This window comes from Sturnus vulgaris, chromosome 12, assembly GCF_052056855.1.
Source record: "Sturnus vulgaris isolate bStuVul1 chromosome 12, bStuVul1.hap1, whole genome shotgun sequence".
NCBI classification, from domain to species: Eukaryota; Metazoa; Chordata; class Aves; order Passeriformes; family Sturnidae; genus Sturnus; species Sturnus vulgaris.
In genome coordinates, this window is record NC_142254.1 from 15,435,669 (window position 1) to 15,462,858 (window position 27,190).

The 27,190-nt window shown below is 51.4% G+C and overlaps 1 protein-coding gene across 1 annotated transcript; it reads right to left on the reverse strand.

The window, feature by feature from the left end:
- On the reverse strand, positions 1-26,736 carry CNGB1 (cyclic nucleotide gated channel subunit beta 1). Its single transcript, XM_088172259.1, has 32 exons — positions 26,650-26,736; positions 26,324-26,381; positions 26,151-26,208; positions 25,912-26,038; positions 25,634-25,676; positions 25,407-25,473; positions 25,244-25,325; positions 24,827-24,863; positions 24,377-24,512; positions 24,197-24,272; positions 23,616-23,652; positions 20,063-20,222; positions 19,065-19,868; positions 17,376-17,505; positions 16,876-16,918; positions 14,258-14,381; positions 11,726-11,815; positions 11,176-11,333; positions 10,839-11,018; positions 9,972-10,180; positions 9,074-9,124; positions 8,874-8,960; positions 8,464-8,528; positions 7,904-8,026; positions 6,605-6,746; positions 6,241-6,400; positions 5,543-5,640; positions 5,371-5,454; positions 4,925-5,043; positions 4,171-4,317; positions 3,526-3,721; positions 1-2,267 (listed from the first exon to the last, which is right to left on the reverse strand). Exons 1-32 carry the CDS (start codon positions 26,734-26,736, stop codon positions 2,055-2,057), a joined length of 4,191 nt encoding a protein of 1,396 aa, XP_088028385.1. The 3' UTR covers positions 1-2,054.
- Positions 26,737-27,190: the final 454 nt, after the last annotated feature.

Genomic DNA, 27,190 nt, shown 5'->3' on the forward strand with positions numbered 1-27,190 from the left:
TGAATGGTAATCTACATGGTGTTTATTGCAGATACAGTGAATTATGAGAGCAATTACAGCATACTGTTTATTTAAATGCTCTTTCTAAAGAATATTAAATCATAGCAGCAAATCAGAGCCCCAGTTTGATTTTTACATGTTTCCTGGTTTGATTATATGAATATTCAAAGAGTGCAAAAAAACCCCAACTTTGCACTCCCCACCAAAGTCTTCCACCTGGCAGGAAACCACTTGCAAATAACTGAGGATGAGAAATATTCAGGGAGGTTTGGGTGAGTACAGGCTCTCCCCTGCAATTGTGATGGCTTCAGACCCTCCTACAGTATAGCAGAACTAATTAAATTTGTTTATAAAGAAAACAAAACATTGTTAACTAATGCTAACATCTATTCCGGCTTTCTTTTTTTTCCCCCCACAGATACCCATACATTTTGCAATAGAGAGGGGAAAAACAACAAAAGAAGATCCCAAAGGAGGTGAAGGTCAGCCCTGGGCTGCTGATGGGAAGAGGGATCCCCCAAGGGGTGACACCAGCGCTGCCACCCTTCACCAAGAGCCTGGCTGTGTCACAGCCAGACCTGTGGAACCTGCAGCACTGCTCACAGCATTTGCTGAACGCCTGAGGAGTCCCTTGGCCATGGTGACAGGGCTGCTCCTTGCAGCAAAATCTGCCCCAAGTTTCCCTCTAGAGGATGGAAAGTGGCTCCTCTCGATGGAGAGGTGCATGGACAGCCAAAATCTTGGGGACGATCTGCTAAACCTCATCCAGCACCACTCCATGCACTGCTTGCCACCACCTGTCAGCTCAGCAGCAGCTCTGCTTGGTGCTGGCTTTGAGGAAGGTGAGGAAGGAGCTGGTGGTGCTGGAAGGAGATGGGACACTTGAGCCATCAGCTGGGTGCTGGCTGCTGGGCTGATGTTTGCCTTCCCCTCCAGCACCTGGTCCCAGCACAGCTGGGACAGTGACTGCATGACTTCAGTGAGGAGCACTACCAGAGTGGCTTCTCTCTCCATGGGAAATGTGGCCAAGAGCCAGCCTGAAGTGTCTGAAGGGCTGGAAATTGCCTGCTGGAAATGTGGATGTCACTGAGGTCCAGCAGTCAGTGCAGGGGAGCACCTGCATGCTTGTGCACACTTGCTGGTACTTTACAGGCTCTGAGCTGACTCTGAAACACTGTCTGGGAGAGGAGAGCACTTACTGCACTTCTGTCTCCCCTCCCAGCTGGGAACCAACTCAGCTTCTCCCTCCCAGCAGTGGCAGCACAGAAAAATCCCAGAAAAAAGGCTGGAAAAGAACTCCAGGATCATCTCATCCCAGATTGTGCTTCTCTATCCTTGAAAGATGCTCATCAAATCTCTCCATAAGAACCCCCAGTAATGGAGAGCCCCCCACCTTCCCAGGGTGGACAGCTGGCCAGAATTCTTCCCTGTGGCAAAGCCAAGGTGGTCTTGGCACCACGCTGGGACCCTCAAAGCATCTTGCAGTCTGTGCACTTGGGGACAGAGCCTGGCATTCTCATGACAGCTTGATTTGCTCCATGCTTTGCCTGTGAGCACAGTCCACATCCTTTTTGGATGAATCACTCCCCATTGCTGCTGTCAACCTTGAGCCCAACAGAGAAACCTTGTTGTTTTTTTTTTTTTTTGCCTTGGTTGTTTCTAGCCAAGCGGTGACTCAGCTGTCAGAGGTGAATAACTCTTCATGCTTTGTCTGAACACTCATTAACCATCCAGAGCCATAAAAAGCAATTTTTCCATAGCTCTTCCTCCACAAGGCTGGATTTCAAAGCAAGAGGGCTGACCTGAGATTTAGTGGGAAATTAATAAAGGTGCTCAAATAGAACTGCAGAGCATAGAAACCTTATATGGTTCTGGGTCAAATGGCAGAGGGTTTTATCAGCAATGATTGAGGGTCTGGGCAGTAGAGAGAGGCAGATCCTACCCACAGCACATAGCAAAACCTACAGCCACTGCATGGAAATCATTAACAACAAAAATCTGCTAGCACAGGCATTTGCCTGACTCCTACGTCTGCCCCAGGACCTGCTGCTGTTTCATTTCTCTTCTTCTTTTTCATCTTTCTCTGAAATCTCAGCAGCAAGGATTTCCTCGTCTTCTTTTGCTGTGGGAATCACACGAATGGTGACTGAATGATCAGAAGATTCTGAGGATATTTCTTCTCCCAGGCGGGTTTGTGCTTTGCGAGATGTGACAGGTGATCTCTGGTGCACGGGTGATTTTGGTGGGGTTGGGCTGACACTGGAACCCTGCAATAAAAAGTCAAAAAAGAGGCAAAATCAACCTTAGTAGATCCTTGCCCACTACCCCTAACATGGCAAATCTGGGTAGGTGTTCTGTGGTTTCCCCACAGGATCTCTGCATTGGGATGTCAGTGTGATTCCAGAGATGCTCCCTGCATGAGGGGCTGCTGGATTATTCCCTGAATGTCTTGAGAAACACAGAGAGAGGGGCACAGCAGAGCTTTCTCACATCTGCACTAACTCTCGTTTTGCTCCTGAAGCTTCTGCAGGGGCTGATCTTGGCCAAATGTGGCACCAGGGCTGTTGTGAGGGAGCAGCCCCACACTGCCCTGTCCTTCAGAGAGGAGCCTTGGAAGCCTGCCCCATGGATGTGCCATGGAGAGGGATGTTAGCAGGGTCCTGCTCACCCATTACTGGGGTTAGTTCCCAATACATGCACCCTTCAGCAACTGGGCTTGTTTTCACTCATTCTGAGCCCTCAGTGCCACTGTTCACTGCTGCTGTTAACTGGTTATGGATTAATGTTAAACATCACATTGTTTGAAGCCTCTCTGCCTCTGAAGGACTGCAGAAATGCAGCTAAGCTTGGCATTAACCTGGTGTTTACCCAGCCTCAAGGCCACTGCACTCCCTATGAGCTCCTCTTTCCCCTCCCTCTGCACATCCAGATGTGATAAGTGTGCACTGAGAATAGTAACAACAACGTCTGCATGGAGACAAAATCTTCACGTTTAGTTGAGACTGTTGGAAGAAAAAAGGGGAAAAAAAAGGGCAGGGCCATTTTCCTTTTCAGCTGCTCATGACAAAAAGCGAGGGGGTTCATGAAGAGGTGGCAGGATGGCATTGCCTGCTGTGGGCACCTCTGCCCAAACAGCTGGGGAAAGCTTTGAAACATCAGCTGGGCTGTGGGTGCTGGGTGCCCCTGCCAGTACACTGATTAATTATGAGGGGCTCTGTCTCTGCAGGATAGAAGAGAGATTCATTCATCTGTGACTATAGTCTAGCTAGAAATTAGACTGTCAGGCAAAAATGTGATGTATTTCCCTTTTGTATAGCAGCACAAACCCCTGTGGGACACTGGCATTCCCCCAAAGGCCTGTGCAAGATGTTGGCTCACCCCTCCTGTCTGCCCAGGCTTTCACAGACCCCAGCATCCTGAGCATCCTCAGTCCTTTGAGGCACCTGAACCACTCCAGAGCTGGTGGGGAGAGCACACTTGGCACCCAAGGGAGCCAAGCCAAGCTGGCACATTCCCTGTGCTGACCTGTGCCTCCTGCATGGCCCTCAGCTCCTTCAGCCTCCAGCGGAGCCGCCCCAGGGGCCCCTTGCCCCCCGTCCTGCCCGTGGCAGCCAGGGCAGCCTTGAACAGCTTTGGGGTGTCAGCTCTTGGGGGGATGATCAGTGCATCTCCGGGGCCTCCTTTCTCATCTTTGGGTTTGTTGTTGCTTTTCAGCATTTTCCTACAGAAAGGGAGAGGTGATGTCAGTCCGGGAACATGTTCTATCAGCTGGATTTTGTAATGCAGAGACACCAAGCGTTAAAGGGACAAGGATCTTTATGTGTCCTAGGGAGGACAGAATAACAAATCTAAGAAATGCTAAAAACTTAAACAGATTTTCACCGGTTTTTAAACGAAGGCACTTTGGCCGTGCTCGTTCCCCATCTCCACCCCCTTTGAGAGGTGAATTTTCGCAGCCGGAGCCTCCGCAGGCAGCGGGGACCGGGTGCCCTCTGCCGAGGGACAGCAGCTCCAGCCGGGAATGGGGACACCGCCGGGAATGGGAGAGCAGCACCTGCAGAGGAGCTTTCCCAGGGTTTCACACAGAGACGAAACCCCCCCGAGCTTGCCAAGCCCAGGCTCTGCTGTTCATAAACCCCCCAGGTGAGAAAGCAGCAGCCCAGCACGCACTTGGCTTTCTTCCGCAGCAGCTTCTGAGACTCCGGGTAATGCACCAAGATCTCGTTCAAATCCTTCTTCTCCAAAATAAAAAGGTTGGCAAAGCCGTGTGCCACCACGTTTGCCGTCCGGCGATTTCCACCCCCTGCTGCCAGCAAACTGTGAGAGACAATGCAAGACATCAACACCTCTGCTCACAGCTCAGATGTCACATCTGCTTTACACATCTCCTTTACACATCTACACCTCTCTGTATCAGGGGACTCAGAGCTTAGTTTTCACTCCTGATGGAATTTATCATGCACAATTTTTAAAGAATGATAAAGGGAAACCTTGCATGGAGTACTGTATAAAAAATTATGTGTGGGTTTGAAGGGTTAAGTATTGAGTTTTATACCAGTCTAGTGTCTGCTGGGCTGTGGGGAGGCAGCAGTATTGCTGTGTCACCAACTGGTACAGGGCTTTTCATTCCCATTAAAGGGGTGGATTAATCACTGGGAGACTGTATTTGTGAAACACCTTTTCTGATCAATTTTCCCACTCCTCCATCCATATTCCTCTGTTTATCATCACCAGCTCCCCAGGCAGAAGACAATACAATGACAAAAACAGCAGGAAAGCTGTAATTTTCTCAGCTGCTGCCCAGTGTTCATGGCTCTCAGTCACAAAGATTAATTGGGATGCTGCTGATCCTTCCACTCCCCACCCTCCTCACCCAAAGCCCACAAGCTGCATTTCCCCAGCTCCCTGAAAAAGCTTCACTCACCTGATTTCCCCAAAGACAGATCCAGCTTTCAGAGTCACCAGCACGGATTTGCCATCGGGTCCCCCCAGCACCTGCACTTGTCCTGCCTGGATGATGTACATCTCACGGCCTATTTCTCCCTGCAGGGAACAGGGGACCTGGCTGGGATGCCCAGAAACAGGGAGACCTCATGGATGCCCTAAGCAGCACCTTGCTGGAAATCCCCATGGCCATACTGCCCTCTCCAAGCTCCCACAATGTCTTGATGGTGCTCACTCCTGAGCATTCTCAGAATGACTCCAACAAGCTTTCCCCTGCTCTCCTGCTGTTCAGAGCTGCAGCAGAAGAGGTCAGTCTTTGCAACGGATGTTTTTGCCCAAATTCCCTCCCTGTGAGGTGGCTCACCAGGATGATGGGCCAGGCCTGCCTTTCCCTAGTGGCTCTGACTCCCCAACATCTCATTTTACCTTCTTGCACACGTAGTCGTTGGGCAGGTAGACCACTGATCTGAGCCGCTTCAGCATGTCAAAGATCATCTGTCTGTCACAGCCCTGAGCCCAAACAGAGCCAAAAGGTGCCAGCATTAGTCTGTGCTGGCGTGGCAGGCTGTGGCAGCCAGGGCCTGTGCTGCAGGGGTACCTGGAAAAGGGCCACTTTGCTCACGATGTTGTAGTTCACGTCGATGGCGATGTCCAGCCTCATCTTGTCTGGCAGCTGCACCAGCAGCTCTGACTCATCTGAGAGACAAAGCAGAAAAGTGGCTGCTTCCAACACTTGATCCGAGAGCAAGTCTTTCATGTGGCAGTGGGAAAGCAGTCCACGTTCTGGTGGCAGAGGGCAGGAGCCAGCTCACACAGAAGGGTTTACTCCAGGCTCTGCCCACCCAGCAACCTGCAGGTCTAAATCTGAAGTGTGATAGAAAATCATTCTTTGCATTATTCTTACCCTGGTGGCTCTCAGAAACAGACCACCGAGCCCAAGTCAGCATTTTTCTTGTTCAGGATGGTGGGAACAGAGGTTCTGGTCCTGCCTGATGACTTACTGGCAGGGTGAGCTGGTGGCTTCGCTGCTGGACACTCTGGCCAGTGACTGTCCTCTCTCCAGGGCACGTGGGATGCTGGACTCAGGGAGTGATGCCAAGCCACCAAAGTGCTGTGACCCAGTGGCAGTCTATAACCTCTACAGGTTGGCAAACAAGCCCGTATACTGAAGAGTAAAATAAGCCACCCTCCACCCCCAACCTGTAATTCTATTTGACAGCAACATTTCAGCTCTGCAGAGCAACCACAATAAAACAGAAGATTCAAGCATTCACCCTTGGAGTGGCTGGATCTCACCTAGCATGCCCTGAGAGTGCCATGTGTACTCATACCACGTCTTCACCCGGTTCTGAACAGTTCTGGGGATCTTGTAGAAGTTCATGTATTTAATGGTGCTGTCCATGCAGCTCCGGTAGTAAGTTTGCCCTGCAGTAGCAGCACCAACCACGTCTCTCATCTAAATGGAAGAGGTGGCGAAAATTAAGTTGCTGTCACTTATCCATCAGCAGGTTAAGCATGTAAGCCAAATCTTTTTTTATCTTGCACCAATGCTGAGCAGGTCTTCCCATAGGGAAAACAAACCCAGAGAAGAAAACCTGTGGATCAAACCCACCAAAACCACCCCCACTCGAGGCTGTAACCCCCCCCGACTCCAACTCACCTGCCCTATCATGACAGAGAAAGCAAAGACTCCTGTGAAGTAGTTCAGCAGCTGGAAGACAATCTCAAACAGGGTCTTGGGGTCTGGCAGGCCCCCGATGGTGATGAGGGTTTTCACTGCCCAGTAGTAACAGCGGATGTAGCTGGGAGGAGAAGAGGAGAACAGAAGAGAAGAGGAGGCAGCTCTGAAGACATTTCTGTTTCACCTCTCAGCACCAAGATCACGGCCTCTGGCCATGGCAAGCCAGAGCCTGCTGAGAGTAATTATGGATGGCAAAGGGAAAGACTGAAGGGCTTCAGACTCCCCATCACACCTGCAGGTGCTTCTGGAGATGCTACAGGAGCATGGGAACCAATGGTCCCTCCAGGAACCTCCACCTGGGAGGCTCAGCTGCTCTGGTTACTCCTGTTTTCTGCTCCTTACAGCTCTGCCATAAACCAGCAACATTTTCACTTTTAGATATGATATATGATTTAAATAATCACTTTTAGATAAAGTATTTTCAGCAACATTTACACTTTTAGATATGGTATATGATATATGATTTAAATAATCACTTTTAGATAAAGTATTTTCAGCAACATATACACTTTTAGAAATCTGCAGGGGAAAAAACGTGTTTGTGATCAAATTGTTGGCATAGGATTTAGGAGAAGCCAAGTGAATTCCTGATTCTCTGGTCTTGGGCATTCCCTTGGGTGTTTTGTTTCACCTGAAGGTGAACACAGATTTGTTTATCATACAAAATAACTCTCTAGCAGCAACATTAACACAGGTGTGGGCATTCAGCTTGTGAGCCGAGGACTCTGCCTGTAGCATCAATCACTGACAGCACAGGGGACATTTAACACAGGTATTGCCATGGTGAGGGGAAGGGCTGGCCCCATCTCACACCCCAGCTGGTCTGAGGGGCCTGACACAGGGCACAAGGACACGGTGTCACTCCTCCATCCCAACCTGGCAACAGTCAGCACAGACAGAAACAGGATTCATTCTTTGATCCTGGTTGGCCAGGGAGAATTCCTTTGCTCCCCAGCACCAGGATCCCACTTTTTCACTTCAACCTTCCACTGCTTTCCACCTCTGCCCAGCTGCAGCCTCCTCTTGCAGCACTGTGTGTTACTGCACATCCCATCCCTCCCGTCCTTGTCATTCTCCTTGGCTCCACATCTTCTCCTGCCACTCCCAACCCTTTGCTCCAGGGGTTTTTATGAATCCAGCTGCATCCCAACCCCTCCCTTATTGCTCCAGCTCATCACAGCAGGATGTGCTATGTGAGACCCCAGCCCTGGCTCGTACCTGTTTCCTTCCCCATCATAGACCCAGGTGGTGGAGCCCAGTCCTTCGTAGGCTGAGGCCCAGTAGTAGAGGCAGGAGTTCACATGCAGGCTGTACAGTAAGTAGGCAGTGGTGCGAATCACTCTGCAGAAAAACCCAGGAGGGAGCAGGGAGGGAGATGATGTCTGCTGGAGAAAGGTGCCAGGTTCCCCCATGGTATCAGTATTATCAGTGTGAGCCTTGAAGTGGTGACCATACAGCCCCTGCCAATGCAGGAATCACAGAGCATCCCAACCCTGCTGCTGCCTTCTGCAGCCCTGCAGCTCCAGAAGTGCCAGAAAAAGCAGTTTATCTGCTGATGGCTCTCCTTCCCTGCCAGCACCCCTGTCCCTGTGGCTTGGAGAGAGGTGATCCTACCCGTGCAGGCTTTGGGACCCTGATGTCCCATCACATCAGCCAAAGTCCATGTCAGCCAGCTCAGTCACAGCAGGGAAATAAACCAGGGATCCAGAACAAGTGCAGAATGTTTGCCCAGTGGCAAACGGCAATTCCACGCTCCCTCCTTCCCCCATGCCCCTCACCTGTAGATGTATGCCTTGGTCAGGATGGCCTCCAGGCGGTTGTTGAACTCGAAGAAGGCCATGTACTGTGAGGAGAGGGAGAGCTGCATGTTCCAGGTTCCCTGCTGGGAGAGTCACCTCCCCATAAATCCCCTCTGCCCCTCATTTCCCTCCTGCAGCCCCTCTGCAGCATGGACTGACACAGACAGATTTGTCTCCATCCATAAGTGCCCTTCTAGTCAAACATGAGTAGTTTAGGATTGAAATGAAGTGTTTGACAACAGCCCTGCAAAGCTTTTGGGACAAAACTTCATTTTTTAATCCTTCTGTCATCATCGATGAGTCTGACAAGCCATAGCTCACCCCAGCCAGCACAGGGCTCCTCCACATCCACTGCAGCTGCTGTTGTGATTTTGTCAGCTCTGACTCACCTTCAGACAGCGAGGGAAGCGCAGGAGGGGGTTGACACCCACTTTGAAGTAGAAGAAATCCAGGGGCAGCAGGCACAGCACATCCATCTGAAATCCACACAGGGAGAAACCTCTGTGGGGACCTGCAGGAGCACTGGGGTGGGGCTGTAACCCACAGGGCAGGTGAAAGATTCAGATGAATAAAGAAAATTTTGACAAACCTTGAAGCGCTGCGATCGCAGGTAGTTCTCTTTCATGGCCTTTTTGTCAGTCTAGTGGGGAACAGGAAGGAGAGAGAGAGAGAGAAATACTGATTATTGCTTAGAGAAAGGAAAGTAGGGCCGACATGGTCATGCCTGGCTTTCCTCCTCTGCACCACAACAGGGAAGATGCTCCCTTTGTGCCTGGAAAGGGAGAAGAGCAAGCAGAGAAGTCCTGGCTGTATGCCATCCTCCCATCCCACCTTGGGACATCCTGTGTTGATTTTGCATCCCAGGAAAAGCATATCACAGTGCCAGCACCACAGAAATCAGCATTTGCAGGGGAAACTGCCTGTCTGAGCACCTGCATGGCCATGGGAAGGCTGTACCCTCAAGGTGCGATTTTTCACAATTTGTTTAATTGAATATGGAAATGAAATCAAAGGCTTCCCTTATCTCAGGCTCGTGATCTGTGTGTTCAGATTGCAATTGCTAATGCATCCTGCCTGGAGTGCTCCTGGAAATTAACCCCAGAGTTTGTTGCACCCATGGCCAAGGTTGGCATAACAAGGCAGTGCCAGGGCCAGTCAATGAGCACCTCACCACAGGCAGAACCACCCCATGGAGCAGCACCCTGCAGGCACCCCTACCCAGGAACAGGGATCACAGACCACACCGTTTTTGGATAGGATGGTATTGATTTTTACAGGAAAAAATGGTGTGCTTGGCAGACAAAAAGACTGCCAGCTTATCCAGTCCGTGTCAGGAGACATGCTCGTGGTCTCTGAGAGAGGACAGAGCCCTGATGGCCATGGCCAAGGTGAGAGAGCTTGGAGAGCTCAGTTGAGAGGCCAGAAGCACCCTCAGGGTGACGGGGATAGGAGGTCCCCAGTGGGGGATGCAGGGCCCTGCCACTCACAATGATGTCTCCCCCCTGCACGAACTGCAGCCGGGTCTGGAAGATGAGGATGTCCAGCAGGTAAATGAGGTCACAGAGGTAGTCCACCAGCAGCCAGTAGTGGATGTTTGCTGGAGTCTGGTAGGGGAAAGCCCAGCGGACAGGGATCAGCCAGCAGTTCCAGTTCCAGGCCATGACAACGAAGAACAGCCACAGCACATACATCAGATCTGCACACAGGGAACAGCACCACATCAGCTGGGCACACATCCCTCCTCTGTGTGAGTCCTCTAGAAGGGTTCCCATCCCCTGACCTGCCCTCAGCACAACAGCAAGACCTGCAGGAAGTCTCTTGGTGACAGTGTTTAACTGCAGCTGGGCTCTAGCACAGAGTGAACACCCCTGGTCACAGAACACACCACGCTTTATCAGAAAGCTTCTTCTAACTTTGCTCATTCAGCTGTATTTGCTTTTGCTCTGCTCCCACAACTCCAGCTTCCCTGCTTTTCCTTTTCCCCTCCAGTCATGCTGAACTGGTGGCTGGCTGCCTGAGCCCAGAGGCTTCCAAAGGACTGAGGAATATGAAAAACTAAGGAAAGAGCTGGGCTTCTGTGAGATGGCCACAAGGCAGTGGAATCTTCTTTTGTGATTTTAATTTTTTGGGAGAGTATCCACACCCCAGGGAAAGCAAAAAGCCCAGTCATGCTCCTGATACCCACAGCTGGAAGTATTTAGGAAAGCTTATGCCTTGCAGAAGAATTTAAAATTCTGTGCTTTAGTGAAAACTAAGTTGCTTCTTGCTGAGTTCTCCTCCCCTCCTCACTCTCTCTCCCCCAGTCCCACCAGCTTGCCCCCAGCCCAGGCAAGAGGCTGTGCTCCATCACTCACTGGTGAGGGGGTCGATGCTCCTGGGGAATTTGTAGCTTTTCAGGCGGTCCAGCCAGGGCTGGCGCTTGAATGTGCAGCACAGCATCTCACAGTAATGGTCATCCCTCGATGGTTTGTCCCCCTCCAGCTCCCCTCCTGGGGCAGGCAGTGGTGCTGCTGCAGGTGCTGGCTTGGCGGGAGCTGGGAGAGGCCACACAGTTATTTCAAAGTGCAGAAAAATCTTCTTACTGCATTTTTTTACAGGTCTTTAAACTGTTCATAAAACAGCTGCTTCCCAGAAAACACAGCATGGATGGGGACCCACCAGGGAAACACTCCCAGCTCCAGCTGAACTCACATGTCACAGGGCTCTCATCATCTGAGGTGACATCAGAGTCAATCAGCTTCTCCTTCACCTTCTCAGTCCTCTCCTTGAAGAGCCTGACCAGCTCCTGCAGCCGGCTGTTGATCACGGCGCTGCTCAGGCTCGTGGCCGAGCCCACGCGCTCAGGGAGGCTGTGGGGACACCAGCAGGCATTTCAGGAAGGTGGGAAAGACCCTGGGCAGGTCCACGGGATCACAGAAACCTGGAATGGTTTGGGTTAGAAGGGACCTTAAAGCTCATCTCATTCCAACCTCTCTGCCAGGGCAGGGACGTTTCCACTGGACCAGTTTACTCCGAGCCCCATCCAACGTGGCCTGGAGCCATGACCCAGCCATGACCCATTCCTTAACCCACAGCATCTGAATTAGGATTGACCTGTTTATTTGGGTGGTGTGTAATGAGAAGAACACAAAGTGGCATGGCTGCCTCTCCCTTTGGGATCCTTTTGGGATCTTTGCTATTTCCACCCAAGCCCCAGGGTGTGAATCCTGGCTGATCCAGACCCCCTGAGCCCATTACACACCTTTCCTTCTGCTCCTGATGCCAGCCCAGCACTCTGCTGGGGGATTGGCTCCCCATGTCCAGTCCATCCTCTGGGAGCAGTCTCTTCCTCCTGCAGACACAAACAAAGTGACCAAGGATCAGCTCAGCTCCTCTCCCTCCTCCTCATCCTCCTCCTCCTCCTCCCAGCTGTGACCTGTTTTCTGTTCCCGTTTCTCCTGCTAGGGTCAGTTTCCCTTAATTTTTTACATTGCCTGGAGCAGATGGGAGTGAACCCCCCTGCTCCTTTCCTGCTAAAGCTGTTTTCCCTGAGCACCAACAAGCCCTTGGCTCCATGGACATGCGGCCACCTGGCCCATTTTGCAACTCAATTTGGCAAAATGCAGGAGGGCAGGCATCATCCTGTGCTTGCCCCCAGTGCCACAGCTTCACATCACTGCACTTCAAGAGGCAGGCAAGGAAAGTGCAATGCCAGCAAAGTGGAATGCCAGCAATATCTAAAAGTTGTATCCTAACACAGCTGGGAGCTCCCTGTGGCACAGATGGGTTTCCCAGATGATTTCCTTACATCTGGGCAATAAAGGTGTCAGAAGGAAAGCTGAATATGAAGATAACAGTCCCAGCAAAAATCTAGATTGGTTTGCAAACCTGCAGCCGAGTCCGGAACTTTAGCTGTGATGAAGAAATTGTCTCTTGCCACCACAACTGCTGATCCCACTGGCCTTGGCACACAGAGGCTCAGTGCTGTGTGTGGAGCAGGGGAAAGCAGGATGCTGAGGGAGCTCATCCTGCCAGCACAACTCTCCCAAAGAAAGCCAAATGCTGTGAACCCACCACCTTCAGCCTCGCTGGCTCCCAGGTGTGTCCTGCTGGGAGGTGGAGCAGGTGAACAGGACTGATGAGCCTTCATTATTCAAGAGCAAGGGTGGAGGAAAACCACAAATCCCCCTTTTAAAGTACTCTCAAATGTGGATGGAGGGGTTCCCAAAACATCAGTTTGGAGAAACAGTTGTGCCAAGGTGTTGTTGTTAGGACAACATCCATTGCCTCTCGCCAGCCTCCAGCTGCCCTGCCCCTGTCCCCTCAGGGCACCACTGCCCCACTGGCCTGTCCTCAGCCCTGAGCAAGCCCAGATGCCTGCACTGACAGCCCACACACCCTCCAGTGAGCAGCCAGCTGGCATGGAAGCCTGTCACAGCCTCAGCCTTGCTCTGGTTTTGGTGCCCTTGGAATGTTGCAGCCAGAGGTCACAGGCACTAGAACACGTGGGATGCACAGGGTCCCTGCCCATATGGCACCAGCCAGAGTATCCTGGCATTACCTGCAGGAGCTTTCCAGGCTCCAGTCAGGTGTGGGGCTCATTTGCAATGAGGCTTTTTCAAAATCATGTTCACTTGAATTTTTCACAGAGCCATGTAGGAAATAACCCAAGACTGTGGCCAGTAGAGGGGATTTAGAGATAACTAAGTGACTGCTTAGTGCAGAGCTGTCTTCTTCCTCTGCAAGCTCCAGCACATGAGCATTTCCCTTCTGGCTCACAATAATTTTTGTTTCTTTATGTAGGAGAGCAGGAGTTCCTTGCTTTTAAAAATACCTGGTGTTGTTTTGAGACACTCCCTGGCCAGCAGAAGGGTTGATATGCTCACATCTGTAACTGCAAATATGTTTAATCCTGTCAGTATTTTCACTGCAGGTAATTTACATGAAGCCTTGGGCTCTGCTGTCCCAGTATAAATAGCTGTTCAACAGACTGGACTGGGGACATTTTTGTCATTTTTGTTATTTTTTTTCTCTGTAGGAGCTTGTTTACTAAAAGATCCAAACTATTAAGTGAGAATGACTACAGCACCTGGTTTTCAGCACAGAAAAAAATCCCACTTTAGCTTTCGTTTCGAATCCTGTGCAAGAGTGAGCCTCAAAAAACCCTAGTGCCACAACATAAATAAATCCATCAGCTTCCTCCAGCCTAAATTTTAAAGCTCAGTTTTAATCCTCCCTCTCTCTAAGCATAGAATCACTGAATGATCTGAGTTGGAAGGGACCTGAAAAGATCATTTAGTCCAGCTCCTGCCATGGGCAAGGACACCTTCCAACTAGACCAGCTAGCTCCAAGCCCCGTCCAACCTGGCCTTGAACTTTGAGAGATGGGGCTTCCACCACTCCTCTGAGAGCCCAAACCCTTGTAGCAAAAATACAAGAAGAAACTTGTTTATTTTTTAGATGAAGGCTCTTATCCAGCACATAGGCCCTCTGTGCTCTGAATGTGGGAGCACAGACAGGTGGACAACAGAGAAATGGGATTTGACCATGGCCTGGGGATCAAGCTCATCTCCAGGAGGACACACAGACAGGGCTATCCCTGGGCACAAAAGCTTTAAACAAAATGTGACCATTTAATTAAAAAACGCCAACAAGAGGCAAGGCTTTCGCCATCTCCTCTGCTGGGGGATGAACCCCCAGCACACACATCCCTGCCCAGATCTGCTGGCAGTGAGTGTGGCTGTGCAGAAGTTGCTGTGTGGCAGCTCAGCACCGTGCCTGGGCAGAGCCATACCTGGGGGATGCTGCACCGGGCACGGCCAGCAGGTTGGGAGCAGCAGGCACCAGCACAGGGCTACCGTGGATCTCCACAGCACTGTCCACATCCTTGATCTCCACCGTGGGGCAATTACCTGCTCCTTGGGGAAGGACAATAATGGCAGGTGAGGGCGTGCAGGGCCCCTCCTGCAGGCAGGGTGGCTCCCCAGAGCTGCCCCCAGGCCCTGCAGTGCATGGGCAGGACTCTCCTCCCTCCTCTCCCTTCTTGCCTGGCTCTCCTTTCTCCTAAGCATTTGGAGCACTTCTTCATCTTTTCTTTTTGCCCAGTTTTTAACGCTCTAAGAACTGCCATCTGCTCCCCTTCCGCTTGCCCAGCTTGCAGTGATTGCAGCTACTCCATCTGAGTGTTGGGCTCCCCGTGGCTTGGAAAATAATGGAGATTAGGATTCCCAGCTGCAGGTGACATGCAGGAACCCAGGATTTCCAGGAGCAAACCTGCCTCCCAGGGGATAGAGATTCTCCTGGTTCTTCTGAATGTAAACATATGGTTTGTGACACTCTGAACCACACAGTGTTTGCTTTTCATGCAGAATAAGGCACTATTTAAATAAACATTTATGGTTTCTTTCTTCTGCAGAGGTAATAACTGCTTCCTGCCACAGACAAGGTTAGAAGCAGGAAGGCTGGATGTTTATAGTGGGTAAAGAAAGATGCCAGTTGTCCAAAGGAGAAATGACACTGGGGGCTACCTTGGCCAGACCCCATAGTCATTTGGCTGTGAAGTCTGATGTCTTTTCTTAGCTATTCAACAAAATACAGTGAATTCCTGCACGATTTCTTCTATGGGAGGTTTTCACACATCTGAAAAGCCCCGTGCACCTCCTGCTTCACACTGATGTGAATCAGTGGATCAGAGTGTGACTTGATTAAAAGCCTGAGAAAAGGCCTGTTTGGGTTGCAAAGTTAATCCTGTTGCATGTAAGGAAAAGCAGCAGAATTCAGCTTGCTGGTTAAAAACAAAGCAAAGCAAAGCTGCAGAAAAGGCAGAAAGCCATGAACAGCAAATGTCCACCTTCCTCTCCTCTTAGTATGAGCATGCTGTACAAATGCTGGAGAGAACCGTGTGTGGTGATATTGCACCCTCTGCCTGCAGGTCCTTCAGGAGAGCTTTCCTGAGCAGCTCTAAACACACAGCATTTGCAAACACTCTGTAGACTTAGCTAAAAAGGCACATGTGATGAGCAGAAGCAGACAAACACGTGGATTTCGTTCCCCAGCCTCTGTGCTGCAACATGAAGCGTGCTTTTATTTTTTTAATTCTTTCCCCCCTGCAGGAAGCAACAAAAAAAGCAACTACTCCAGGAATCATCCCCCTCTACACAAGGCCATGGTCAAAGCCAACATCTCTAATACCTAGTGGGGATTGCTCCTCAGTGCAAAAATTGGGGTTGACAACTCCAGCCTTGGGCGTGCTGGTGACAAGGACGGGGGTGCAGGTGGCAGCTCTGTAGCTGGGGACATTGGGGAGCTGCTCTAGAGCCCCGTGGCCGGGAGGGGAGGGGTCCCTGCCAGCCAGGGGCTTGTCATGCACCAGCTGGTCCAGCTCGACGTCCCAGGCCCGCCTGGCCATGCTGCTAGGAGCCTGCTAGGAGCTTCAAGCAAAGGGCAAGGCGTCAGAAGCTGCAATAAAACACAGAGTGGTTTGAGACAGGAGCGCTGTGTCACGGCAGAGATGCGGGGTTTGGGGCTGCTCACACCTGTGGGCATCCTACCATGTGTTCTTCATGGCATCATGGAAGGTTAAGGGTCGGAAAGGACCTTAAAGATCACGTCCCATGGGCAGGGACATCTCCCACTACTCCTACTCCAGGTTGCTCAAAACCTTGAGCATTGCCTTGAGCAGTGGGAGATGTCAAACCTGGCCTTAAACACTTCCAAGGTTGGGGCATCCACAACCTCCCTGGGCAGCATGTTCCAGTATCTCACCACCCTCACTGTGAAGAATTTCTTCCTAAAAATCTAACTGAAATTCCCTCTCTTTCAATTTGTACCCATTACTCCTTGTTCTATCACTACAGTTCCTGACAAATCAGCATTTTCTAGCATCATTGCCCCTCTGCAATGGGGTGAGGGCAAGACATTCCCTGTGCAACTTCCTGATGTCAGTGGAGTTCTGCCAGGATGTGCCTTTGTTCAGTCAGACTGCAATGGGAACTCACCACCTAATTTTCATTACCAACAATTGTTTCCTAAAACATTATATTAAAATGTGTTTTATGCCACTGGTTATTTCCCAAATGGAGAAAGATGATATAGACAATACTTTTAATCCCTGCACATTCTCCATCTGGAGGAGAAACTCTTATTTCACATCAGGGATTGCTTAATCAACAGGACTAAGCATTGTACATTCAGAGCCAGCTCCAGACAATGCCAATATTGCCATGGTGCTGTGCCCACAGGATGTTTTACCCCAGTGAAAAGTCCTGACTGCCCCTGCAGGCTCATGTGCAGAGAAGTCAGCTGCCTGCTCCCTGAGAGCAGGAAAGGAGAAGCCCAATTGTCCCCCCACCAGGCACTGCATCCCCTGCTTCACTTCATCCCAGTTTGGCATCATACTGCTACAGGTTGTACCTTCAGCATCAGTTTCAGCAGCTTCAGCTGTCTCCTCTTCCACCTTCAAAATGAAAAAAAAAAGCCATTTTAAGGAGAAAACGCCCATTGTGTCAGTAAAAAGCAGATTTTGCAGATTGACTGGCTGCCCCATATCCCTCCTACTCACCAGACTCTCAGCTTGTTGTTCAATGCCCACTTTGATGGGTGAAAGGAGCCATCCATCATCCATCCATCCATCCATTCATCCATGCATCCATGCATCCATGCATCCATGCATCCATTCATCCATCCATCCATCCATCCATCCATCCATCCATCCATCCATCCATCCATCCATCCATCCATCCATCCACAACTATTTCTGCTGCCCCAGCTTCAGGGATGGGAAACATGTCCAGGGCCCAGCCCAGTCTGCTCCTCCCAGGGCTCTGCATCCCCTTGGAGAAGCTCTGAGCCCCCAGCACCTGCAGGGCAGCAAGAGCTCATTGCAGGAGCCCAAGCAGGGAGTGATGCTGTACCTGCACAGGAGCACCTTCCAGATTACTTATCTCAACCTCTTCCAGCTGCTCAACCCTGAGGGTCTCCTCAACAAGGTAGGCTTCATCCACGCCCTTCTCATCAGGGGGACAAGGCAGCTGCAGCAGGGGTCTGGAAGGGAGAGAAAAAAATACTGCCTGGGAGACCAGGTGAGAGGCACATAAATAAAACAGGGCATTGCACGTGGATAAGCAAAAATTGCAGAGGCAGACTGATCCAGGCACAATGTTTCTCCTCCTGTGCATAATCATTTCTCATATAATTAAAACGGGACAAATAAAAAGCCAAAACCTAATTTCCAGGCAAGGCTTTCCCACAAGCACTATTCAAATCCCACATTTGCCTGTGCAAGACACCTCCAGGACTCATAATTCTCATTTTCCTTCAGCAGCAAGCACAGACCTCAGCTCCACCATTCTGACAAGGGGGCTCTCAAGATTGATTTTATTGCTTTAATTTAACTTCATAACTTAAATAAAAGCACCTCAAATGTTGCTCTGTGCATTTATCTCTTGATTTATTTTTTCCTAGCAAGAAATGCAAAGCAGAGATTTGGGATAATGAGAAGAATTTTAAGACAACTAAATGCACGAAAATATTTGTTTTGTTATTTTTAATAATTTTCCCCAAAAATATTTAAAATTATGCTCCTTTCAAATGTGATCACAGATCTTTCCATCCTGAACTAGAAAACCTCTTGGTCTCTCCCTCATTTCCCAGTAAACAAGCACACTGAAGGAGGGGCCAGCATCTCATTCACCCCACAACTGAAGCTCAAGTTTCTACAGTGAAGCTCCAGGAACAGATTTTGATGACATACAAACATATGGGTTTGACACTGAGTAATCCAGTGTTTTCAGATTCTTCCTGAAAATCTAGCTACTTTAGAGGAATTAACACAGAATAATATTGTAGTACTAGGTAATAAATCCTTAAATGTTTATCTCATGTGAAACCAGAGCAAACTACTAATCTACTAATCTGAGCAGAAAAATGTCTCCCAATACCATCTAGACCAAAGTCATCACCTTCCACAGCTAACAAGAACTCGCCTATTTTCTACAACAGGAAAAAAATGTAAAATTGTACCTACTTGCATGAAGCAGCAATTGCAGACACAACACATAATCCTGTCTTTACATTCAGCTCTGTAATACTCAAAACAATCCCGAGTGCCCTGAATTAATGGACATTTAAATAGCACGGAGCATCTCCCGAAGCTGCTGCTCCCGCCTCCCGTGAAGGCGCAGGAGGGGCTGCGGTGCCGCGGGCGGAGATGGAGCCCGTGTCACCAGGAGACACTCGCCTGTCACCGGGAGACACTCGCCTGTCACCAGGGGCCGCGTCAGCAGCGAGCTCTGGGCTGAGCCGGTTTGCCAGAGCATCTCTCCTGCATCCCATCTCTCCTGCATCCCATCCCTCCTGCATCCCATCCCTCCTGCATCCCATCCCTCCTGCATCCCATCCCTCCTGCATCCCATCTCTCCTGCATCCCATCCCTCCTGCATCCCATCCTTCCCGCATCCCATCTTTCCCCAGCCCCCTGCCAGGCTGGGAGTTCTGCTCTGCCGTGGGTGTTTCACCCTCTCCAGCTGCTGAACGCAGTTCAAACAAAAGCTGCAATCACGCCGGTTTCCAACAAAGCCATAAAGGCAACAGGAGCCACTCACTCTGCACTCTCCTCCTGCTCCTCCTGCTCCTCCTGCTCCTCCTGCTCCTCCTCTTTCTTCTCTTCCTCTTTCCTCTTTTCCTCCTGCTCCTCCTCTTTCTTATCTTCCTCTTTCTTCTTCTCCTCTTTTTTCCTCTCCTTCTCTTTCTTCTTCTTCTCCTCCTTCTTCCTCTTCTCCTCTTTCTTCCTTGCCTCCTCCTTCCTCTCCTCTTCTTCTTTCTTCCTGTCCTCCTCTATTTTTCTTTCCTCTTCCTTTTCTTTCCTCTCCTCCTCCCCTTTCTTCCTCTCCTCTTCCTCCTCTTCTTTCCTGCCCTCTTCCTCTTTTTTACTGTCCTCCTCTTCCTCTTGCTTCCTCTCCTCTTCTTCCTTTTTCCTGTCCTCCTCTTCCTTTTTTATCCTCTCCTCCTCCTCTTTTATCCTCTCCTCTTCCTTCTTTTTCCTGTCCTCCTCCTCTTGCTTCATCTCCTCCTCCTCTTTTATCCTCTTCTTCTCTTTTTTCCTCTCCTCATCCTCTTTTTTCCTGTGCTCTTCTTCTTGCTTCATTTCCTCCTCCTCTTTCTTCCTCTCCTCTTCCTCCTTTTTCCTGTGCTCCTCCTCTTGCTTCATTTCCTCCTCCTCTTTCTTCCTCTCCTCTTCCTCTTTTTTCCTGTGCTCCTCCTCTTGCTTCATTTCCTCCTCCTCTTTCTTCCTCTCCTCTTCCTCTTTCTTCTTATCTTCCTCCTCCTCTTCTTTCCTCTCCTCCTCCTTACCCTCCTCCTCTTTTTCCTCTTCCCCCTTGGTAGTGTTTGGGGAGCACAAGCATAGTCTGGAAAGGAGAAAGTCATCAGGTAAAATCCACAAAGGACGTGTGAGCCTCACAGGAGGAGCTTTTGGAAACATTCACCTCAGCTCCACTTGCAAGGAGGGATGCCCAGGGACAGGCTTGTCCCCTGCCATGGCCACCACAGTGGTGACTGGAGAACACAGACCTGCCCATCAACAGCATCTCCCTTCCCCTACCTGTTTTCTTCTTCCTGAGGTTCCTCCTGTATGGTGGGAAGGGAATGAGCCTCCAGCTCAGCCTTGTGAGCCCAGGCTGTCATCTCTTCAATAGTCTGGTCATCATCGATCTCTTTCAGGATGGGATGGGTTTCCTCCTGCTCTTCAGGAGCTACATGAACTGAAACAGGAATGGGGAAAGGAGGTGATGGAGTGACAGTAGCACATTCTCCAGAATGTGGGGCCAGGGCAGATCCCAGGATTCCTCTGCTCTCAGCCTGCACACAGAGCTGGGCAGCCCTGCTGCCCCTGAGCTGTGCTGCACAGATGCCTTGGGTCCCTTTGCCAGAGGGAAGAAGAAAATTCACCATTTTGTGCCAAGCACAGCCAAAACCCCTCGAGCAAGGCCTCGAGCAACCTGGTCTAGTGGAAAATGTCCCTGCCCATTGCAGGGGGGTTGGAGCTGGTTTAGCTTTAAGGGCCCTTCCAGCCCAAACCATTCTGTGATTCTGTGAAAGCTATAATCCTCTGCACACAGATAAGTGCTGCCTTCCCAGCACACGTAGCCACCTCCACCAGCAGTGACCTGGCCCATCTCCAGGTCACTTTTGTCTCTCCTTGCAATCTGGAAGAGCCCAAAGCCTTTCCCCTTGTGAACCACAGTGAATTGCTGTCCTAGCACTGCTCAAGGGCCCTGGGTCTGCAAGACCCAACCCAGAGCCCGCACCACAACACTTGAGCACCATGTCCTGTCCACTCCGAACATTCTCCCAGGCAAGGAACATCCCACACCCCTTGTCAGCATCACTTCCCAGCATCACTGGGGCAAAACCCACAGCAGGTAACTGGGGGCTGTGGGCCAGCTGCAGAGTGAGGAGTGTGACCCATGATGAGCCCTCTCTGTGTCCCAGGGGTACCCATCCTAGCACACCAGAGAAACAGGAGCAGGAAGCACATCCGCTTACTGTAAAACCAGTTTATTTTGAGGTCTGCCTGACAGCAAAACTTACATGTCCACAGCAAAGCTAATAGGAAATGTGCAGATTGAACTACAGAAAGGCAGGAAACCCATGCAGTGTCATATCTGTGGCTTATTTATCCACCCCACAGTGTCCACAACGCCTTTAGCCCATTCCCTCTGGATCTCCATTAGTTATAACATGGGACAGCAATCAGGGAAATGGCTTTTAAAGCACACCATGACTTTTGGATACGTTGTATGAAAATGAGGTAAATACTAAAACTGTGTCCTGGTACAAGCAAGATTCATTATAAACAGAGGGGATGAATCTCAGGGTGGTCTCTTGGCTCACAACTCATTGTTACAGCTGCCTGCATGGTCCTAAAGAGATGCAACAGTAGGAGATCTTAACCTGGCCTGTCAATACACCAGGGGGCTTATTCAAAATATGGAAAAAGACTTTTTATCAAGGTCTGTAAGGACAAGGGCATTAGTTTTAAACTGAAAGAAGGGACATTCATATTGGACATAAGGAAGGAACTTATACTGTGTATATGTATACTGTTGTACTGTGGCTGCCTCATCCCTGGAAGTGTTCAAGGCCAGGTTGGATGGGGCCTGGAGCAACCTCATCTAAAGGAGAGTGTCCCTGCTCAGGACTGGGAAGTTGGACCAGATCATCTTCAAAGGTCCCTCACAACCCAAACCAGTCTGCTATTCCAAGGTCTGTATCCAAAACCTGGGGTGTAGGGTCTCTCAGCCCCCTGAGCCCAGAGTGCCTGCACTGGCCATGCCTGCCTGCAACCTCTGGGCTGGAGACAGAGCCCTGGAATCCCCTTCCTGATGGGACATTCCTGCTGCTGCAGTTAGTGCTGCATCCATGGAGCTGTGAGCTTCAGGAGGGAGCAGCCGTAGTTGGGGGTAAGGAGAGTTTGGGGTAAGTTCTCTTTGAAGAAGAGCCTGGACAAATATGTTTAACCATTAACTCCTACGTATTCACCTAGATATTAACCTCACCCACCTGATTTGCTGCTGCAAATCAGAGCCCTTTCCACTTGCTGGGAGGAAAAAGTTATGGAAGAAAAGTAAAAAGCAGCTGACAAGAGCTTCGGGACGTTTTTATAACATTACATCTCAGAGGCAGAAGTTGACTCAAAGAAGCCAGATGGAGGTCTTGGGGTGAATATTCAGAAGTTGTGGGGGCACTGAGAGGGCCAGGAGTGCTGGGAGACTGCAGCAAGAGGCTTTCTGCCACCGAGGTGTCCTGAGTGATGCTTTTCTACCATCCTGTAAATTATAGCTCCCATCTCATAGACATCATCCTGCAAAAACTGTAGCTCCAATTCCCAGAGCCAAGAGGGAGCCAAGAGGGACAGCACTGGGACTGGGTCCCTGTGCCAGCCTTGGGTCCCCACTGCCCCAGCTGGGAAGGAGCTAGAGACCATTTGCAGATTCCCCTTTGCTTTTCCTCCCCAGCTGTGCTTTCTCCTCAGGCTGGTCTCATTTGGGTTTGGGAAGGGCTGCTCTGCCATGGTCTTCGTTTTCCGTTTGTTTCAGAGGCGCTAAGCCCCTTTGCCCCCTGAAACAAAAGGAGAAGGAAAACATTAATGAGCTTGATGGCAGCTTGGTGCCAGGGCAGATCTCTTGCTTGACCCAATCATTCCCTTCTTGGGCAGGTTAAGCGACCTGGAGAGGCCTCAAGGCACCAAAGCCAGCTGGGCACCAAGGCTGTGCTCACCCAGCAGCATCCCTGGCTTTGCCTCTTTCCAAGGTCCATGGCAGCACACCAGTTTGTACAAACACATGGAGAAATGCCTTCCCCCAGGAATTCCCTCTCTGAGGTTCTGCCAAGGGGCTGTTGGCCTGCTGGATATCCCCAGCATATCCCTGGGGGTGTGCATTTCCCACGTGCCTCAACAGGTCCCTGCTCCCATCAGTAGCTCCCACAGCCCAAACAGCCACTCCTTTCAAGGGACAATTCTTGCACAGGGGTGTGTAACCCTGCCCACACTATCCACAGAGGCAGCTGTGGCTCTGCATTTTGTTCAGCATCCCCCAAAGTGGCTGGTGTGGGGAGCCAAGCCCCCCTGCCTGCAGAGCTTGATCCCCTCCACAGGCACACAGCAGTGTGAACCCTGCAGGTTTTCCCCCAACCATGCAGATTCCATTCTAAGACATCTAATCCTAGCATTTTGTTTTCCTGGGGTACCTTCTTAGACATCTCACACTAGGCTTGACAAGCACCAAAGAGTGAAAAAAGCAGCAGGTTTGAATTGCATTGTAATTCTTTGATCAAATCCCTCCAGCTCCAGCACAGCTCAGGACACACCTTGACATCAGCATAAAACCCAGGACCTGAGGATGGGGGATGCTGCACTTGGAGACTCCCTCAGCCTGAGTTTTACCAAGCCCATGCCACAGCTGTGCAACAGCTCCCTCTTCTCAAGTGTCAACAACCTCCCATGGCTTTCCTGGGGAACTCCAGGGGCTCCTGAGCTGGCACCCAGGGCAGAGCAGGGGATAAAAGATGCCAGTGACCCCTCTTCCCAGTAACCCAAGCCAATAATGAGCTTGGCAGTCAAACCATCATGAAGAAATGGAGCCATCACTTACTCTGTTCCACAGGAGTTGAGGTTGCTGTGGCCACTCCCTGTCAAGAGGTGAAGGGAACCGTGAGACATTGCTCATTTTCAGTAAGCCTTAATTTTTACCCTCAACGCTCCATTTTCAGTAAAGGTGGTCCTTTTACCCTAAATACCCCATTTCTGTGGCAGGTTGGATGGCTTGGCCATGGGCACAGGCATCCCCACACTCAATGGAACAGGACACTCATGTAAGTGAGTTTGCCTGGGGGGCAGGCAAGAAAAGGAGAGCTGTGAAAAGCTGCTGCTGCTTCTCCTTAGAGCTGGGAGCACACCTGTATGGGATGCCAGAGCCTGGCCACCAGCCAGTGCTGCACAGAAAGGCAAGAAAACAGTAAAGAAAGCACATGCTATGGGAACTCCTGCTGCTTAGAAGCCAAACACTGGCTTTCATCAGCTAAGCAGGTCATGGGGACTTGTTTCCTTGACAGAACTTGGTGACACCCAAACCACAGCAGGTCCCAGCACTGATCTAGTGGCATGGCAGGGGATGCCCTGCTCATCAGGGATGTGTTGCTCCCTTGCTCTGTCCCTGTCCATCAGACAGCATACCTGTGTGTCCTGCTTCTCCCTGGTCACCGGCTGTGGCATCACCTTCTCCAGCCCCTGGACAAACCAGCTGAACATCCTGGAGACAAAGAACCGCTGTTAGAACCGGCAGCCAGAGCCTTTGCCCCGGACCAGCCGTCCCTCTGGCCACCAGAGCCCGGCAGAAGGTGTCACTGTGGTTACCTGGCGCTGTCCCCAGCCAGGGACCGAGGGCTCACGGCGGTCACCGCCTCCGGCTGCCCCTTCTCTGCCGCTGGGGCGCTCTGTGGGGCTGAAGAGCTGGATTTTGGCTTCTCCTGGGTTTTAGTCTCTTTTGTGCCTGCTCAGGTTTATTCGAAAGAAGAAGGAGGATAAGCAATGGAGCAGTAATAAATTGTTGGGAGGTGGAGCAAGCCGGGAAGGGTCAAACCGGCAGAGGGACAGGACTCGGGGGCTGCCCTGGCAGCCTGCCTGGGACCAGGACAGCTTGGGGACACAAGCAGTGTAGGGGCTGTGCCGTGACAGTGGGACCTGTGTCCCCACCCCTGGGACCTGTGTCCGCACCCCTCCCTCCAGTGGGAATCCTGGCCATGGAGACGAGGGCAGCCCCAGCCCAGCCGGGCTCACGCAGGGCTCGGGGATGGGATCGCTCACCTTCCACCGCGCCTTCGCTCTTCTCCTTCGGCTCTGTCTGCGGAGGGACAGAGGGACGGGTGGAAGTGGCCTCAGGCCACCCCAGGTTGACATGCCCCCACCGCAAAGGACCCACATGCTCAGCCCCACACACCACCCGCTGTGGTTCCAGCCCATTGCCCTCACAACAACCCTTCAACCCGGACAGCAGCGCTGCTGACACCAGCGGGTCAGCCTCAGATGAAGGGTCCTCCCTGCGTCAGGGTTGAGGAACACCGGGACAGCACCCAGAGGTCTCTTTTTGCTCTGCTGAATTCCCTTGGGGTTTTCCTCCCCAAGGTCCCAGCTGGGGTGTGCAGGAGGATGAAGGCGAGGAGCTCGCCCCAATCTCATCTCCACACGGTAGCCCCCAGTCTTCCCGAGCTGGGCAGAGCTCACCTCCGGCTTTTTCACCCCCTCTGGTTGCGGTAAAATCCTCTCGAAGCCCTGTGACAGCCAGCTGAGCACCCGCTGTCCTGCCCTGCGGGGAGAGCGCCGTGCTGGGGAAGCTCATCCCGAGCCTCTGCCCTCCCGCATCCCCCGAGCCTCGCTGGGCACCCACCACTGCTCCGGGGCGGTCTCCGGCTCGTCCTCGGAGACATCCTCCTCGGGATCGAAGGGAGTTATCTCTGCAAGGACAGCACTGCTGTGGGCATGGGGAATCTGCACTGCTGGGAGCTTCAGGGCCCCCCATCAGCCGGGGGACAATAGTGCCGGCATCACCAGTCGGGGAGGGGGGATGTGGCGGTTCCAGGATGCTGCAGACTACAAACTCCCAGCTCTCCTTACCCAGACCATCGTCGTCCTCATCCCCAAGGACCTGGACCTCTGTCTGAAAAGCCAAACATATTGTCTGAAAACCCGACAGCCCAAGAGAGGCATCATCCCACTGAGTGGGGAGGGAAGCCTGCCCTTTCCCCAGGGATGGATGAAGGCAGAAACCCATGCAGGGCAGGTTTAGTGCTCCCAGTTAGCACTGGGAGAGTGATAAGAAGGAAAAAAGAAGAAAAGGTAAAAAGAGGCAGAAGGTCAAATACACCAAACCATTTCCCAGATCTGTCTCCTACCTCATCAGCAATGTCGATGCTTGTCTCGAAGCTCTTCCCGAGTGCCTGCAGCCCTGGGGCTGGGGCTGGCTGGGGAATCACCTTCTCCAGCCCGTAGGAGAGCCAGGAGAGCACACTACTCCCCACACTGCCAGGGAAGGGTGCGAGTCAAGCTGGGAATGCCATCCAAGGCATCCAGCCCCCAACAAAAAGCAAAATCCCAGGCAAATCATGTTGCACGAAGGGTGCAGGAGCCATACCTGTCGAACACAGAACCTGAGTCCTCAGAGACCACAAAGGTCACTTTCTTTTCCGTTTCTTCAATGGCAGCAGGGGAAAATAAGGCAAGTTCCTGTCACCACTCTGGCAGCCCCCAGGAGGCCAGGCAGGAGTGGGACAGGTGGGTAAAGGAACACTGATGTGATGGGCTTACCCTCAGTGCGTGCCCGGTCAGCAGCATCTGTGGGGCCACCAGCCTTTCCTGTTGGTACCTTCAGAGCAAAAGGCAGAAGGTGTCAGAGAATGAGGCACAGGGGACACTGTCCCTGTTCAAAGGTGGCTTCAAACCCCAGGGATTCCCCATCCTCCTGCTGCTTCCCAGCAGCTTGGAGTAGGAATACATCCTGGCCCCCATCCCTCCTGGGGATGCTGTGGAGCATCCCTGGGCGCTGCAGTGTCTGGGATGGATGCAGAGCCACCAGGCACCTCTCATCATACTCATGGTGTCCCCATCACGCCCCAAGCTGGCTCCCTGCTCACCTTGGCTGGCTCCAGCTCCTGCACAGGGGTCTCCTCTGTCACATGGGGCGCCGGGGGCTGGGGCACCACCCGGTCAATCCAGCCCATCATCCCGCTGGCTGCGGGCAGTGCCCAGGGGTCTCCAGCTGGCAAGAGCTCAGCAGCAGGGGTGCACACTGCCCAGGGAATACCAGCTGTTCACACTGTCTCCTGAGCAGCCCCAAAAAGGTCCTTGGTGTCCTTCTGTTTCCGTGTCCTGCTTGGGAAACATGGCACTGCAGCACAGGCAGAGCAAACCCGGCTCAGCTCCTCATCCCTCACCGCTATTGTAAGCAAACAGAACGCTCTGTTTTATTCTCACCATCTCAGTTAAACTTGCTCCTCAGTTAGATGTTTTATTTTCACAACCTGTCCTGACTAGGAAGCCATTGCAGATAGATCACAGAAGATGATGAAGGTGATGCTCTGCTCAGGGTCATCTACTCTCCCCATAATTTTTCATTTGAGGGAAGTTGAACGGTAATTTAAACAGAATTTTTTTATGAGGACGTTCATGTCCCAA